Source organism: Acinonyx jubatus, chromosome A2 (genome assembly GCF_027475565.1).
Source record: "Acinonyx jubatus isolate Ajub_Pintada_27869175 chromosome A2, VMU_Ajub_asm_v1.0, whole genome shotgun sequence".
Taxonomy (NCBI): domain Eukaryota; kingdom Metazoa; phylum Chordata; class Mammalia; order Carnivora; family Felidae; genus Acinonyx; species Acinonyx jubatus.
The window spans coordinates 813,029-830,370 of record NC_069383.1 but is presented as its reverse complement, the minus strand read 5'-3'; the positions used below and the strand labels follow the sequence as shown (position 1 = coordinate 830,370).

The following is a 17,342-nucleotide window of genomic DNA, read 5'->3' as shown; positions in this document are numbered from 1 at the left end:
TGTCCTAGTTATACATCAGTATGGGGGACCTTAACACTTTTGAGCCTTCTGACACACGATCATGGTATATATATATCTTCATTAATTTAGAGTTTCTTTACTCTCATCAATGTATTTTTTTAATTCTCAGTGTACAAATCCTTCCTTACACATATTCTTAGATTTCTCTCTAATTGCTTCACAATCTTGATGCTACTGTAAGTAACTTTTCAGAATTTTAATATCTAATTGTTTGTGGTTATATAGAGAAACATAATTGATTTTTGTACATTGACTTTGTATTCTATGGCATTACTATGCTCACTTACTAGTTTTAGTAGCTTTTTTGGTAGATTTCATCAAATTTTCTGCAGAGGTGGTCATGTAATCTGCAGGCCTTTTATTTTTTTTCTTACTTTATTGCACTAGCTAAAACCCCCAGTACTGAAGAGGCAAGAGCAGACCTCCTTGTCTAATTCCCGATTTTAGGTAGAAAGCATTCAGTCCTTCCTCATTCAGTGTGATGTTAGTTGTAGATTTCTACCATGAATTGATGATGCCTTTTGTCAAATGCTTTTTCTGCATCTTTTAAGACTATCATATAGTTTTCTTTTTTCTTGTTAATATGGTGAGTTACACTGACTAATTTCATATGTAAACAATCTCCTTATATCATCATGTATTATGCTTTTTCATATAATGTTGGATTTGCTTGCTAAAATTTATCTCTAATTTTTACTTCTATATTTCTGAGGAATAATGATCTAAAGCTTTCTTTTCCTTTATCTTTCTCTGTATGATTTTAATCCTTTGCTATTTATTGACTTATTTTATGGTCCAGCACACGATCTATATCGGGAAATATTCTATGTATACTTGAAAATAATGTATATTCAGCAGTTTTTAGATACTATCATTCTATCAATATCAATTAGGTTAAGTTGTTGATGGTATTGTTCAAATCTTCTATATCCTTAATGTTATTTTACCTATTTGTATAAGAAGTTACTGAGAGAGGAGAGTTAAAATCTCTGAAAATGATTGCAGACTTGCATAATTCTCTTTTTAGTATTCTTGCATTTTTGCTTTATGTATTTGAAGTACTGACATTAGGCTCATAGAAAAGATTTTATGTCATTTTAATGAATTGATCATTCAGTTGTTATAAAATCCTCTATCTCTGATAATGCTAATTGTCTTGAAGTGTACTGTGATTAACATCATCACAGCAGCTTTCTGATATTTAGATTTTCCACTGTGTATATTTTCCATACTTCTACTTCCAACTTATGTATGTCTTTCTAATATCATGTGTTTTGGCCTTAGTAGAATATGGTTATCTGTTTTCTGTTTTTATTAATTTGAACACCTCTGGGGGTGCCCGAGTGGCTCATGCGGTTAAGTGTCTAACTTTTGGTTTCAGCTCAGGTCATGATCTCTCTGTGTCAGCACAGAGCTTGCTTGGGATTCTCTCCCTCTCTCTCTGCCCCTCCCCTGCTCATGTGCATGTGCACTCCCACTCTCTCTCTCTGTCTCTCTCAAAATAAATAAATGAGTTTTTTAAAAAGTTCAAAAAATTGAACATCTCTGCTTTTCATTTGGAGGGCTTAATCCATGTCCATGCTACAATTATCAGTATGGCTGGACTTAAGTCAACTTTCTTGATATTTGTTTGATAGCCCGCAAGGTGGCAAAAACGTCTGCACAGCAGCTTTGAAAACATCTGATTATGTATTTCCTGTGCTTTATCCAGTGTCTGTTCATTAGAGAGAGGACACTGGACAGAAAAAATAACAAGTTCTAGGTTCTCGTGCAGTCTTTAATACGGAGAACCATCTATCTCAACATGGAAGAAAAAAGCCTAAGCCAAAAATGCCACCAAGTGCTCATGTTCTGAATCAGCTCATTACTGTTGTGCTGGAGTGGCCCCATGGCAGGGGGGCCACAGGGTCCAGCACCCCACCCGGGACGCGTGTGAGGGAGAGGCCTGCCTGGATGAACCACAGTGTGTGGCCATCTTGCCGGGGGCAGTTAAGGACTATGCGAGTCGTGCTCGGCAGACAGAGTCAGACGGATGGAGTGTGTGGGGATGCGAGCGCCAGACCCTCTCTCCTGAGATGGATGCCGGTCGTCCTGTGCCTCCGAGGGCCCCAGGGTAGAGTCACAGGCACTGACCCCACAGCCTCAGGGCTCTGGAAGGTCACACTCTCGTGCAGAATGGGGAGGCCCATCCAGATGCTCAGGGTCAGAGTCGCCAGGTAAGTGAGCCAGGGCTGGACGGACTCTGCTGCGAATCCCGCTGACCAGCGTTTGGGGGCTACAGACTCACCCCCCCCCAACCTCAGGCCCAATCGGACACTGGGTGGCTCTGGCAGAGTCACTCACCCACCTGGGGGTCACACCCCCAACCCCGGCTCTGCCACGGCTCCCCTGCCCCCAACACTGCCGGCATAGACCACGAGACAGTCTCAGAGTCCCTGATGTCACACTCTTAGGTTACCCCACAGCAGGTGCGGACAGCAAGGCAGTATGGCAGAGGACCCAGGCTGTCCATGCCCGTCCTTGTCTGAGGAGCAGCAACTTCTGTTCTTTTTTTTAAAAAAAAAAATTTTTTTTAACGTTTATTTATTTTTGAGACAGAGAGAGACAGAGCATGAGTGGGGGAGGGGCAGAGAGAGAGGGAGACACAGAATCTGAAGCAGGCTCCAGGCTCCGAGCTGTCAGCACAGAACCCGACGCGGGGCTCGAACTCATGCACTGTGAGATCATGACCTGAGCTGAAGTCGAACGCTTAACCGACCAAGCCACCCAGGCGCCCCAACAACTTCTGTTCTAAACTGACAGTCATCCCAGCATGCGGCTGAGTGAGGAGATGGCCACGGAGGAGGGGAAACATGGTGCTGGGTTCAGGATGAGCACGAGGCCCCGCGGCACCGGCGGGCAGCTGATGAAGCTTCGCCAACACCCTGGGCTCCAGCTTGTGCACCTTCCTGCTCCGTTTCTGTCCCCGGCATAGAAGGCCGCAGACTGGTTAGGGACGGGAGCCGCTTCCCAGAGAAACGTCGGCAGGTTGCTTTCAAGCTTCTCCTGGGTCTCGGGAACTTGTAAGGACTGTCTTGCCCTTCCCGCCTCCACAACCATCTCTGGGTCCCACACCCAGGGACGCGACGCAACGTCTCCATTACGGAAGCCAAGGCTGAGCATGAGGCTTCATGTTCCTTTTGATAAAGACACATCGGGGGACAAAGGAGGAGGACAAACGAGTGATCTCACATTTGTGTGTATTCCAGTCTCCCATCCTCGGGACTGGGAGAAGCTGGTTTCCCCGGCACTGCGAAGTAAGTCAACAGGTGAGTCACTCGGGCTCTGGGAGCTCTGTGGGGCTGGGCACCCAGAGCTCAGTTGCGGTCTCCTCGGGAGACAGGGCTCCAGCAAGAACCAGCAGGCGGTTTCCAGACCTACATTCACTGTGTTTCTGCAGACAGGTTAGGACTAACAATGGTAACTACTACTGACTCAGGCCTTTGCTGTGAGCTCTATGTGCCTTGTCTCGCCTCTCCTCACAGTGACTCTAGGACCGTTTTACTGCCCAACTTCATGGCCAAAGACCCTGAGGGCAGAGAGGCTGAGCGGCCTCCCCGAGGCCACACGGCACTGGTGGGAACTGGTTCTGAACACCCTCCAGAGTGTCCAGAATCTCGCCCACCATGTCTGGCCCCCGGCCAACACCCAGGAAGAGGTCCTTGACAATTGTACCTCTCACTCCACGGCATCCAGCTGAGCATCTGGCTCATAGAAAGTGCTCAGTCTCAATAAATGAATACAAAATCTTAAGTTCAACATCTAGAAAAAAGTGTTAAGTGGATCCGGCTCAGAGGGGTTACGGCCCACACTGAGAAGCCGGCCAAGGGTCCAGGCGGGAGTGGGACTGGCCGATTGCAGCGTGGGGGCCGCCCTGCGTTATCTTACTCTCTCCTGCTAGGGGCTCGTCTGTGAGGACTGAATCCGTTATGGCAAATGCCACGAACTGGGCAAACACATTCCCACGATCCAGGACAGAAACGTGACTGTGCAGGAGCTCCCAGCAGCCTCTCAAAGTGGCCTGGGGGCTCTGGGACCCCATGGCCTCAGCAGGCGCCCTGGCCGGTGCTAGGACTCCCCACAGGGCCTTTGTATCCCAATGTGACTGTGAAACGAGGGCTGGACGGTGAAGGACCTCGAGGAGGGGCTGACGCAAGTAACAGGACCCTAGAGAAGCCCGGACGACAGACGTCCTTTCTCTGGGCTCTGCCCATAAGATGCAGAACTGAACGAACCTTGCACCTCAGCCCACACCTAACTTGACCTCACCTTGCGGGGCCGCAGCACCAGTTCTGACGTGCCCGCTCAGAGTCCACTGCTGTCCTCAGGTGACTCGGGCCTCATCAGCAGTGTGCCCTCGAAAGGACCTTGCATGGGCGCTGCACACAGTCTCAGCCCAGGGCGGGCTTTAATCACTTCAGTGGCTTCTTGACAGGAAAATTATTGAAAAGGGGACACACGTTGCGTCCCCCATATTTTCTGGGGAAAATCTTCTGAGGAAACCCCAGCAGAGCCTCAGAGGAAAGGGACCTTCAGTCATGCGTCACTCATAGAAAGGAAAATATGTCAAAACCCAGTGGACATAACTAATGTCCAGCAAAAAAGTGTGCACATCACTGCCAAAACCCAACATGCCCACGATCACCCTGGACTTCAGCACTTTGCCCAAACCCCCTCCTCGGGATGCGTGAGGCCCCTGGTTCTGACTGTCCCTGCTCTCCCCAGGTGAGTCAAAATCTGGTAAGTCCAGTTTACCAAGTAGTCATTCTTTTCCATCTAAACAGCTGACATTTGTGATTCTGTTTCTTTAAAATGTCCTTTTGAGCATCTCAGAATGGCTTGAGGGCACGTAGTGTCGGTAGAAAATGAACTTCTACCCAAGAGCACGGCGCCTAGACCCTCCGCACCACACAGGATGCCCACCTAGGGCAGGCGAGCCCAGGATGCAGAGGCTTCCTGAGAGGCAGGCCTGGCAGTGTGACCCCAGCACAGTCCTGGGCTCAAGTGTCCCTTGGGTCCCCCTAACCCCAGCATAGTCCTGGGCTCACTAAGCAGGATGGGGGCCCCCCAGGGCCCCCCTGACCCCAGCACGGTCCCGGGCTCACTCACCAGGATGGGGTGTCCCCTAGGTCCCCCTGACCCCAGCACAGTCCCGGGCTCACTCACCAGGATGGGGGCACCCCTGGGTCCCCCTGACCCCAGCACAGTCCCGGGCTCACTCAGCAGGATGGGAGCACCCCTGGGCTCCCCTGACCCCAGCACAGTCCCGGGCTCACTCACCAGGATGGGAGCACCCCTGGGTTCCCCTGACCCCAGCACAGTCCCGGGCCTACTCACCAGGACAGCAGGCTCCCCTGGGCCCCCCTGACCCCAGCCAAATTCAGGGTCCCGGTTCTGCTCCCTCACAACTGACTGTCCACTGCTGTAAAGGCAGTAAAGGAGGAAACACCCTCTTTGCTGCCTGTAGGTGTCCTATCTGTATTTGATGGTGGCTTTCTAGAGCTCCCGAGCCTGCTCCAAGGAAGACATCCTGAAGACCTTCACCCCCTAAGGGTCCTGGACTGCTGACTGGCTCCGTGTGGACGGTGGGTGGGCAGCCACTGCGGGACTGTCGTGTGCACCTCTGAGCAGGGTCCAGGAGCATTCTCTGCACACGCCCTGACCGTCCCTGTACCACATACTAGTCCGGGACTCAGGAGAGAAACCAGGAAATGCCAAAGACTCACACTGGAGAAAAGGGCACGTGGCAGGTGAAAGACACCCCCCCGGACCACACAGCTCCGAGGCTCACCTGGGCTGGCGGCCTGTTGTGCTTTGTGCGGAGGCGCACGTTTGGAGCAACAGCCTGGGACAGGGCCTCCAGGTATGGCAGGTAGCGCTGGACAGCCCTGGCCAGACCACCGTCGTCCTCCAGACTGGACCTCCTGTCCTCATCCACACTCTGCTTCGAGGTTCTGAAACGCAAAAGAAAACTATGAGCCAGTCGCACATTTGTTTATGTCAATTAGCTGCCTGGCCCTCTGCTCCGCGTGACAGAAATGCACACGGGACGGCCCTGGAGCCTGAGCAAGGACCCGGGTCTCAGGGCCAGAGGGTGAGGCCCGCCTCCTTGACGCACATTAGCCTTGGACTTGAATCTCTCAGGCGCCTCCCTGAGCCTGGTGTCCTGACGCGTCTCCGAGCCACCGTGGGCACTTGATGAGGGGCCCCTGGAGAGGTCAATGCGGCCTCTTTGAGCACCGGGGGTGGGAGGCAAAAGCCAGCAGACAGAAAGCAGCCGGGACTTGCTGCAAGGCCGCTCCTAGGAGCAGAGGGCAGGGCTACGCGGTGGGCCCGCAACACGAGAGGCTCACGTGGGAGGGGTCTGAGGTCTGGGAAATGGAACAGGCTGGGGAGGAAGCAACACAGGCAGAGGAGGCAAAGGCAAAACCAAGAGCCGAGAACGGGTCTGAGGCCTGAGCCCCGGCTGCCGCGAGTGCAGGACGAGGCAGCGGAACTGAGAGCTGACCTTGTTACAGACAGGGCAGGTGGGTGTCCCACAGGCGAAGGCTGCTCTCCCCCAGTGACATACAGTACAAAGAGCCCTGAAATCAAGCCCTCCCTGGTCTCACCGCGTCCCGACGCCTCAGCAAACACCCCACATACATGACTGTTCAGATGCAGGGAGCACCTGCCGATGGCTCGCTGCTCACGGCTGCAGAAGAGGGACCCAGAGGTGCCCTCCTGACTCCCAGGGCCCACGAGCGTGCTGGGTCCCAGGGCACAGATGGCACTAGACCCACGGTCAGCTGACTCTGAGACGGGGGCCTGATCCTGGGTTACCCCGGAGCCCCAGTGTGGCCACAGGTCCTTAACAGAGGGTGAGGAGGTGGAAGGCGGTGGCAGAGTGATGAGGGGCAGGATGACCTCCAGGAAGGCGGGGAAGAGCGCAAAAGGGAGGAAACAGTTGCAGCCCGGCCCTCCAGAAGGGGCCGCCCTGCGACTCCACAGGGTTTGGCTCAGGGAGGCCCAGGCTGAGCTTGTGACCCAGGGAACTGCGAGGTGACAGGCGGTCACCGTGTAAGCCACGAGGTCTGTGGTGATCTGTCACAGCAGGAAACTGACGCAGTGCCAAACATTTCTACGCTGGCACTACGGAAGAGCCACGTACACATCACCATCCGTGTGTGCGGTCCATGCCAGGCACACAGGTTTGCAGCAGGAGTGACCGAGAGAAGCTTTCTGCCTTCTTTCCACGTGGCGGCGAGACACAAATGGGGCTTGTTCTGAAGCTAGACGCTGCTTCATGCCCGAGTGCCAACCAGAAAGGCCGTGGCTGTGTCCAGGAGGGGAGGCCAGGACGAGGCCGGAAATGCAGGCTGACCGATCCAGCACGGACGTGAGAGGCGAGAGGGCAACCGCTGGACTTCTGCTCAAAGTCATTAAGAGAACGACCAACTGCCCAGCAGACAGAGACGTTCTGCACAGGCTGAACATGACCAGAACCAGAGGCACAGAGGAAGCGACCGGGTAGCACCCCTACCGGCAGGAAGTCAGGGTCACGGGCCTCAACCCATCCAGGAAACTCATCTGGCCCCTCAGTGGCCTCCTGTCCGGATCAGCCCCCAGTCCTCCCATTCCCCACGGCCTCCCAGAGCCCTGGCTCTGGAGAGCTGACCTCTGTGCCCACCCATCTCACAGCCTGGACCCGCCGACCAGAACTTCCCAGCCCGCTGACGGCCTTGCTTTGAGCAAAGCAGCCGCCCCCAAAGGGCCAGGACACACCCTAAATGGGGCAGGAGACCAAGCAGCAAGCTCTCTCTTCAGAGACCCCTCTGCGTCACTGAACTCTCTGATGCCCTGATCCGTGCGAGGAGCTTGTCTGACGATGAGCTCTAACACCGGCACCGTGTGTAACGTGGAGAGGCTGAGAACTTCCCAGACCATCAAGTCCAGGTTCCCTCTCCTTAGAAGCCACCTGCCAGTCTGTTTTTCCTCCCACATCACGCTGTCTGCGGCCGGCTTCGCTGTGCCCACTGACACATCTCTGCAAATGGCAACATCACCCACCTGTGCCCCGGCCGTAGCCCACAGGGCTCACTTCTCTTCTCCCTCGTCTCTGTTCCTCACTCGCACATCACACACTCCTTCGGGCTGACCCAGAGACCCCCCAAACCCGTCCACGTCCCCCTCATGTAAGTCACGAGCAGCCGTGCGTGATGGCCCTGGGGGGCCTCTCCCCTCTGTCACCTGGAAGCCATGGGGGCCTCCGGAAAAGTTCACCAGGTCACATCACTAACTGGTAAAAGCCCCAATCACACTCCACTTCCCTGGACATTCATTCACCTCGTAGCTCAGAAACTCCCTCCCAGCCACATCCAACCCGAGGTGTGTTCCACTCATTGCTTATTACATTACCTTCAATTCTTTGTAGCTTTTATTACTGACTGAAATGACCGTCTTTATTTAATATGTACTTTTTGTTGCTACATATCCTCTCACTAGAATGAAAGCTGCTTGAGGGAAGGGGTCGTGTTTCTCTATATTCTTCACATTCTCTGCTCCAAAGCCCCGAATTTACGCAGAGCCTAACTCAGCAGGCACTGAAAGAGTACGTGGTGACTGAAAGAAAGAACTTGGATGCAGACGGTAAATTCTGGGTCGATGCACAGTTAGCCCAAAACGCTCACATTTCACATTATTAACCTGTTAAATGACACCTTTCCTGTGCAACCTAAAAATTGTCACCGAAAGTGAATTCAAGGTAACAAAAGTGATCATTGTGGTGTAGTGGGGGGGGGGAGGGGGAGGGGGAGAGGGGGGTGTGATCAAATTACTTTTCTTTTGAAAGAAAAGTGTCTCATTTTAGATTATAGAAGACATCATACTCCCAGTCTGTTAGGCCTCCTTGACAACCACAAATACTGTTTGTGTAGAAAGAACCAGACACGTTTCCCATGGCAACTGTATATAACCTCAAATTGTGCTCTCTGTAGTGGATGTTCAATAAATGTGGCAGCTGATTTTTGAATAATAAGTAATTATAAGCAATTATAAGCTCTGACATTTACATAGCCACATATGTGGGTGGGTTTTTTTTTTGCTACTAAATGCATTTGACCTTCATGTAAGTAAATACTGGTTTTTAAAATTTGTATTTTTTTAATTATCTGCCAGAAGTACCCTTGACGTTGAACAAGAATATCCCAGACTGCTGGAAAGCGGGTACAGCTCACACAATGTCAACATGAGGTTTAGAAAAACAGCACACAGGAAGGGCATAGACTCATCTGCTGTTTTTTCCATTTCTTCCCATCCTTTCTGTGCTGAGTTTTGTATTTGGAGAGACTTTGCTTTTAAGTAATCATTTAATTTTCACTTTTATTTGTAAGTGTACCAACTATGAGAAAGTTTTGTGGTAATTCTAGAAATAAGGCATTTTGATATGTAAACAGAATAGCCATCAGTTCTGCAAGCACAGGGTTGAGGCCGTAAGCCACAGGGGCGCCTGGGTGGCTCAGGGGGTTGAGCGAGCGTCCGACTTAGGCTCAGGTCATGATCTCACAGTTTATGAGTTCAAGTCCCACATCAGGCTCCGTGCTGACAGTGCAGACTGTCAGCATGAGAGAGGCAGGGAGAGTGGCTTGTGCTTTCTCTCTCTCATAAAATGAATAAGCTTAAAAATTTTTAAAAAAGAAAGAAAGGCCATAAACCCAGGAGAAGGGGGAAGAGAGCTCAAGGCCTGAGAATGCATCAACTTCCCCCATTCAGGGCCCTGTGTCTACATGTGTCTATATGTCTGTGTTTGTGTGTGTGTGTGTGTGTGTGTGTGCGCGCGCGCGCGCGCCTTTCTGGTGCATCCGTGTGTGTGTGTGCATGCCTGTGTGCATCCGTGTGTGTGTCTACATTTGTGTGTCTGGTCTGTGTATATGTCTTGCAGGCTGGGTGAGGTTGAGTTACAGCAAATAAAATGCTCAATTTATTAGTAGCCATTTACACTTTTAGTGACCAGGAAGCAGCGTCTTAAGTATTTTACATAAACGTGACAGTTTGTTACTTATATGTGGGTCTTCAGGGTGATTTTGACACGCTTCAGGAAATGTATTGGGGTTTAGGTGGGTGTGTGACTCATTCTAGACTTCCCACTTATAGGAATGGAGAACAGGATCCTGGCTAGGTTTTTCACATAGAAATTCTGGTTTTCAAGAATGGATCATTAATGTTGGTGTGGTATTTGTACATATTTCATAAAAACTAGGACTTACAGAAAATCCTCTTGTTTGCGTTTAATTGCCTCAATTGACAAAGTTGTCCTGCTTTTATTTCTGATGCCTTTTCAAGCTACACCATAGTGAACCTCACAGGTGATAAGGACTTCATGGTACTTTGACCTCAAACCATGGCTGGTGTCTCCTCGCCATTACTGAAGGGAGGAAATATGTTCTATGACATCGACATGTATTTTAACTAAAGTCGATTCACTTCTCTGGCAGTTTGTCTTTCTCCGTCACAAATTGCTAACCTCGTAAAAGTGCCTTTCGGTTGTCTCGTTCATCCTCTTGGAATGTCTGTTGCCAGTGGGTTTGTCTGTGATGCTGTAATATGTTACAGTGAAGAGTCTGCCGTCACTACGTGGGGCAAGCCTGGAGCAGTGAACTTGCAAATGGGCCTGGCATTCAGCTCGAAGTCGGTCAAAACTTTGTAAGTATACATTTTCCACTTCTAAAAGACCAAACGCACTTTGCATTTAGGACTCCAGTATTCTCTTTCTCACATGCATGCACAGACCTTCAGGCTCCAAATAATGTAAGATTTAGAATGTAAGATTTTAGAATAATGTAAAATTTAGAAAATTTGCTAAAAAAAAAAAAAAAAAAAAAAAAAAAAAGCCCAGACTAGGAACAAAATCTTTACAGGGAGCAGGCAGTGAGCCTTGTTCTCACTCCTTTCGCAGTCGTGGTAGCTACTGAGAAACCACCTTTTCACTCTTCACGTAGAAGCCTCGTGACCACCTGACACAATGCTCCCGGGCAGTCTTGTGTGACTCACCAGAGCTCCACACAGGCTGTGGGCCTCCTGCTCACCTCCTCTGGCTCTCAGGAGAACCAGCAAAGGGCAGGCTCAGATTCCTGCGTTCTCAGTGACCCCTCACGCTTCCCCTCCGCTCCTTACGTCCGGCATCTACTTACTGATGGGCCTGCTTTCTGGGTTTCACATGCAGTGCTTACTCTGGGTAGCACAGAAGCAGGGCTGGGCTTCCTGAAGGTGATTCTAAACCATCCAGGCAAGTTAATCTCTCTGAAGGTTAACTGTCTTGTATGAAGCATGCCAAGTATATCTCACTGGCCAGTTGTGGATACTGACAAATCTATCAAGTGTAGAATGCTCTAGAAATGCCCTATGGAATGAAGAAAGTGAGGAAGGATTCTTGGTCGGTGTGGTTACCCACATAATAGTTCAAAAGTGTCAGTAGATCATTCATTCTGTCTTTCCTTCACTGATTCAATACTGACCACATGTCAACCTGGTAAAAAGCACGTGCCAGGTGCTGGGGGTCCCTGGGTCAGAAGCAGCGCCTAGAGAGGCGACAGAGGGAGAGAAGGCAGAAGCGTAATAAGGTGGAAGATACCGATTTCTTCACCAATAATGATAGAAACTTGCACTTTAAAAATATCTGCAAACCAAGAAGGTGATGGTCACAACACGACAGACAACAAAAGCAAACAGTTCACACTCCACAGAGGAAATGGGAGCAGGCAGGGACAGCAGGGCCTTCACCGAGCTGTCCAGGGGGCTGAAAAAGTGCCGACCGACGTTCAAGAAATCCACGTGTAAAAGAGAGAAAGTCCAAAGGCTGAAATTTTAAAGGACGGCCAGATCAATTAGGCAGCAAATGAAAAAGAAAAAGCAGGAATGGCAATACTAATTTTAGAAAAATGGAATCCAAGACAAAAACCATTAAAGTCAACAAAGGCACCCTTTGGAAGTGACCATGGGTTCAGCGATCACCAATAAAGATGTAATGCAGCAGCCTTTATGAGCCCAAAAGTCAGAGCCTCGGTGTTTAAGGGAAATATATTAACAACAAAAGGAAAATTCACAGAAACAGTTTCGTCTGAGAAATTTCAGTAAGTCAAATATAATTAAGGACATATTATAAACTATATAGAATCATCAACTATATGTAAAAAACCTGCACCCTGCAAATAGTGGGTATGATATCTTTATCCATTGAAAATTAATAACAAGATGGCATAAAATAGGCCACAGAGAAAACCTCAAAATCTCCAGAAACTAAAAGCTGAACAGGTCACACTGCCTGACTAAAATGAAATAAACTAAGTGCTAATTTCAAGTTTAAAAACAATATAAACATGAAAAACCAGGCACTAGCTACTTCCAAAAGGTACAAAATTACAGTGACAGATAATTTAGAGCAAAAGCAAACAAGCAGACGTCAGTCACGGGACGGGACAAAAACTATGTTCCAAAGCTAATGCACAAACTTTTGTAATTTCATTACTTTTTAAAAAAATGAGTAAGTAGAAACATGAAAAAAAGTTGAACTCGAGAAGCTTTATAAAAAACAAGTCTAAGGGTTCTGGGATGCTCAGTTAAGCGTCCAGCTCTTGACTTCGGCTCAGGTCACGATCTCATGGTTTGTGAGTTCAAGCCCCACATCGGGGTCTGTGCGGACAGCACGCAGCCTGCTTGGGATTCTCTCTCTCCCTCTCTCTCTGCCCCCCCCCCACTCATGTGTGCACATGCATGCTCTCTCTCCCTCTCAAAGTAAATAAATAACCATTTTAAAGAAAGTAAGTGTAAGGACAGTAAGAAAATCCAAGAGAGAAGTAATTTTAAAAATCATGTTAAAATTGTGAAAAAAAATTATGCTAAAAATGAGAAGAGTGACCACTACCTACATGTTGAATGGATTTTTGAACTATAATCCAACTCTATGTATCACAAGTTAACAAATGTGGAAGTCCCTGTGAAAAGGAGGGTAGCTCTCTGCAAAAATACAAATGCCTCAATCTTACACAAGAAAAACTGTGAGCATATTTTACCAATAGTCTTGGAAGACAATGAAGTGTTATGAGATACACCTACAGAGAAAGACTATTAAAAAGTATGTACACTGGTAAACAGATCATCTCAATGCTAAAGAAAGTGCAGAAAGTTTTGAAAAGAGGGAAAAGTACTGTGCGTACCATGATGACCGTCTGACCGTGACCCTTGCTGCAAGGAGGCCGGAGCCAGACGATGGCAGGAATCTGTGCCTCTATTCTGTTGCTGAGACTGCCTGTCAGGCAGAGTGCCATCAGGAAACAGGCTGGACCCTGAAGCAGGATGTCCGTGTAACTGAACAAGGCACTGTTTACAGGACTGAGAGGCACAACAGAGATGACCATGGCGAACCACCAGACCAACAGGAGGGAGGAGACACGCTGCCCAGGTCCCGCTGCCATCCTGACCCCCTCTTCTCTGCCCTCTAAGCTGGGCTGAATCCCACTGGCCAAACCCAGACCCAGCCTGAGGACTCGGGCGCCTACTGACACAGCCTAGGAACACCGTCCCTCGGGGGCCAGAGCCAGGAGTGAGACAGACAGGAATGCGGAGAACGTCCCATCAAGTCCTCCAAAAATAGGGCTCTGCTGGTAGAGCTGGGATGATTGGTTTGCTTAGGTTCAACACTCTCAAAGACAGAGATTAAAAATCCAGCCTAGAGAGAGCTAAGGGCACTCTTGTTGTCATTAGCAACTATACTGGTGTCATCTACGGTACAGACCAAAAAGATACCTCTACAAGACGGGATACGTGACAGGTTAGTAGCCTCAAATATAAAGGCTCTACACTGAAAGAAACAAAACAGAAAAATAAAAAAATACTTTTCATATGGGCAAGAAGCATGCATAGGAAATCCATAAAGAAGAAAATTCCAATCTCTAATATGAATGTTTTTAAACTTTTAATCTTATTTATTAAAAAGCAACAAAGAGGGGCGGCTGGGTGGTGCAGTCGGTTAAGCGTCCGACTTCAGCCAGGTCACGATCTCGCGGTCCGTGAGTTCGAGCCCCGCGTCAGGCTCTGGGCTGATGGCTCGGAGCCTGGAGCCTGTTTCCGATTCTGTGTCTCCCTCTCTCTCTGCCCCTCCCCCGTTCATGCTCTGTCTCTCTCTGTCCCAAAAATAAATAAAAAACGTTGAAAAATAAATTTTAAAAAGCAACAAAGATAAGGTGTCGCTTTTCATAATAAAGCTGGCAATTTTTGCAAATGACAATACTGACATTGGTAAGAAGGTGGTCATCCAGGTGTCTGTTCAACAGCCTCACCTCGTCTGCAAACGTAGGTCTTTGGGTGATGCTGTGCTCTGGTCTTTCTCTCACCTCAGCTGTCCAAGGAGTTACCCTTTGCTCATGGTGGAGCTCAAGGTCACCTGGCACAGTGCCCCTCATCTTAGTGAAGTTCAATCTTCACTGGGAAGGAAGGAGCAGTGGGCAGCACTGAAATGCCCAAGGGTAATTTAAAGACAAGTGCAAAGAGTATGAAGTCATCTAAAACAAAAATGGAAATTCAAGATAGCTTGACTTTGGTTTTTGGTTGTTTTTTCTTACAGAGAGGTCTTACACACACTCACAGACTCTAATGGCATATTCTCTTTGACAAAGGAGGCCTTCATGGTTGACAGCTGGGCGCAGGACAGAGAAGGACACATTTTCCACCTAAAGAAACTCCTAGTCTGGCTGGAGAAGAGCTAAGATGGGAACGTGTTCTCAGCGTGCACAAGTCCTTTACACGTGCTCACTCACCTAATCTCCCTGGATTCGGAAATGAACTTCTTGGCGGCTTAGCTCCTTCACTTATTAGAGGAACATGAGCTAAAGGCAGATGCCCACGTTTCTGTGCAACTGAGATTTTCCTAACTGAAGTTTCAAATAGTCTCTTTCTTTGGGGAAAAAAAAAAAAAGGACTTTCCCAACTTCCCTAAGCCTTTGGGAAAGGGCTTTTCACTTTTTATTCACTTGAAGAATATATAGTTCAATGGCTGAGGGACAAGACAATCCCAGCTGGCTCACTGTGGCCTGTCTGCTTTGGACTAAGCCTCCAACTTCTTGTGTCCCACTTTCCTTCCCTGCAAGGGTGCGTGGGAGATTAGGAGCCCTCACAGTGCGCCGCGAGGAGGCGATGAGATGTTGCAGAGTGAAACACTCAGCGCAGCACTGCTAGGCTCTGGCAGCGGGAAAACTTCCAGGATTTAATTCTGCTCTTTGTACGAAAGAGAACATAAATTCTTACTGGGAAATGAGAAATCTTGACTTCTCTGCTTCCAACCAAGGCTCCGAAGATGCAGGGCTTTCCAAGGGTCTTGGGAAAGGGACAGGGCCCTCGGGAGGTCTGTCAACGAGGACAGCCCCTGGCTACAGGGTTACGCCAACGCATCTGGCTCCACTGGGCTAGGACACAGAGGAAAGGAAAGCACCCATCTGCTCCATATTGGACTTCTCCAACTCTCTGGTCCCTCTACACCCAAAAGACAATAGGTTCAAACAAAAACAAGCTTGATGGATGCTGGCCGTGGCCAGAGAGCAAGGAGACATAAACCGCATCTACTTACCTGGCTGTGCTGGAGGCGTCCAGATGTTGCGGGGAGGGAAGGTTCAAGAGTTCCTGGGCCATCACGTGCTGGGTGTAGTCATCCTGCCATGTGAAGCCTGGGGACAGATGCAAAAGCTGCATTATCAACGTGGAAGGTGAGCAAAGCTCTTGTTTCGGTCACAGGAGAAACTGCTGCTGTTTCCAAGTTTTCCCGCAATGCCAAAGCGCTCACTGCGGTTTACTAATAAGGTCTTTTCCTTCTAGAAATCCCCGCCTTCTGAGACATCTAGACCAGAAATATGATGGGTGCTTTGTCAGATGAAAAACACTAGGCGCAGTGGTGGCGTGGCTGGACAGCAAGGCGCCCTTGAACCAGGAGCACATTTCATGGATTTGTCCGCAGCAAAAGATGCAGACTTTCTCATGGAAAGGTCCTGGTCATAGCAAAGACATTCTCGACCCAAATGTGCACACGTTTACCCACCACTCAACCGCCGTCCTGCTCCTCACCGCCACGTCTCGGGCTCCTTGGAGCTCCAGCCTGCCTAAGAGCCACACGTTTGTAATGAAATAAGGGTACTGTTACTCTGAAGGCAATTATCATGGGGCCTAATGTGCTGTATCTGGGAGCCAATTACATTATATTTATACTCAAATGTTATGACAAAGAGCTTTATAACAAGAGCGAAGTAGTTATGAAGGCAAAATGCATGTGATTATGCATTAATTACATGCACTGCAGATCACATGATAATTATGCTCAGAATTACCAAATAACTCCCAAGAATAATTATTATGCAATTTGTACATTTTAGATCTTATGGTAACACTTTAGCACTTAGAACTACCCCATGCAATTATCCATAATTATCTAATCACTAAATATCATGTAATTACAGAGATATATTTTTATGCCCTGTTCAAAAACACATTACCAAAATCTTCAAATCAGGACGGCTCTGTGCCTGTTTATGTGTGTGCGTGAGTGTGGTACAGGGAGGTCCAGAACTTGCTGAGAACCACATGTTCTGGGGAATAAAAAGGGCTCAGCAGATATAAGCTGCCTTCATGAACACACTTGAATTCTTTTTTCAAATGCAAATCTAACATTTTTTTTCATTTACAAATGGCAAGATTCAAACAGTTGGAACACTTCTGAATCTCAAAAGGCTCTATGGCATTACCCAAAGGGGAAGCTGATGGGAAAACTCACCAAACAGGCTAGCCTCTAATGGCAACTTGTTCTAAGCAGCCCTGTTGGAATATAGCATTTAGAGAATGGGTCGCTGTAGGGAGACCGAACCCCATAGTCACTGTTACCCTTACTTCAGGATGAAATGTACTTAATAATAAGCAAGCATCTTCCACTTGCCAAAAGCAACTAAAAAAACCACCCATATGAAGTGTATGCTTATGTGGCTATTAACCGTTGCTTCATTCCTGGGAGGATTCTCAAATGAAAGCACACTTGTAATATTAGCATAGTATCTAGCACTGTGAATTGAGAAAGTAAGCATAGTTTAACCATGCCATTCCCAAAAGGGTGGTCTTAATATCTATCCGGAAACAAACAAATAAAGAGCACAAAAGGAACTTCCCATAAAAATTTTTCATTTGTAGAATTTAAAATAACGAAACTTCGAATGTATTTTTTAATCTAAAGAGCACAAGTGCTCGCCTCGGCAGCACACATACTAAACAGCACA

The 17,342-nt window shown here is 48.4% G+C and overlaps 1 protein-coding gene across 6 annotated transcripts in view; it reads right to left on the bottom strand.

Annotated features, from left to right (window-relative positions):
* PTPRN2 (protein tyrosine phosphatase receptor type N2) overlaps nt 1-17,342 on the bottom strand; it is a 799,963-nt gene that overhangs the window by 493,843 nt on the left and 288,778 nt on the right. For 5 of the 6 annotated variants that reach the window (XM_053217793.1, XM_053217794.1, XM_053217795.1 and 2 more), the window contains 2 exons: nt 15,656-15,752; nt 5,852-6,014 (listed from right to left, as the gene is read on the bottom strand). In XM_053217793.1, the coding sequence (XP_053073768.1) occupies nt 5,852-6,014; nt 15,656-15,752 (260 nt within the window). Of the gene's footprint in view, nt 1-5,851; nt 6,015-15,655; nt 15,753-16,120; nt 16,268-17,342 lie in introns of those variants that run through there. The other variant, XM_053217798.1, reaches the window with a different exon arrangement.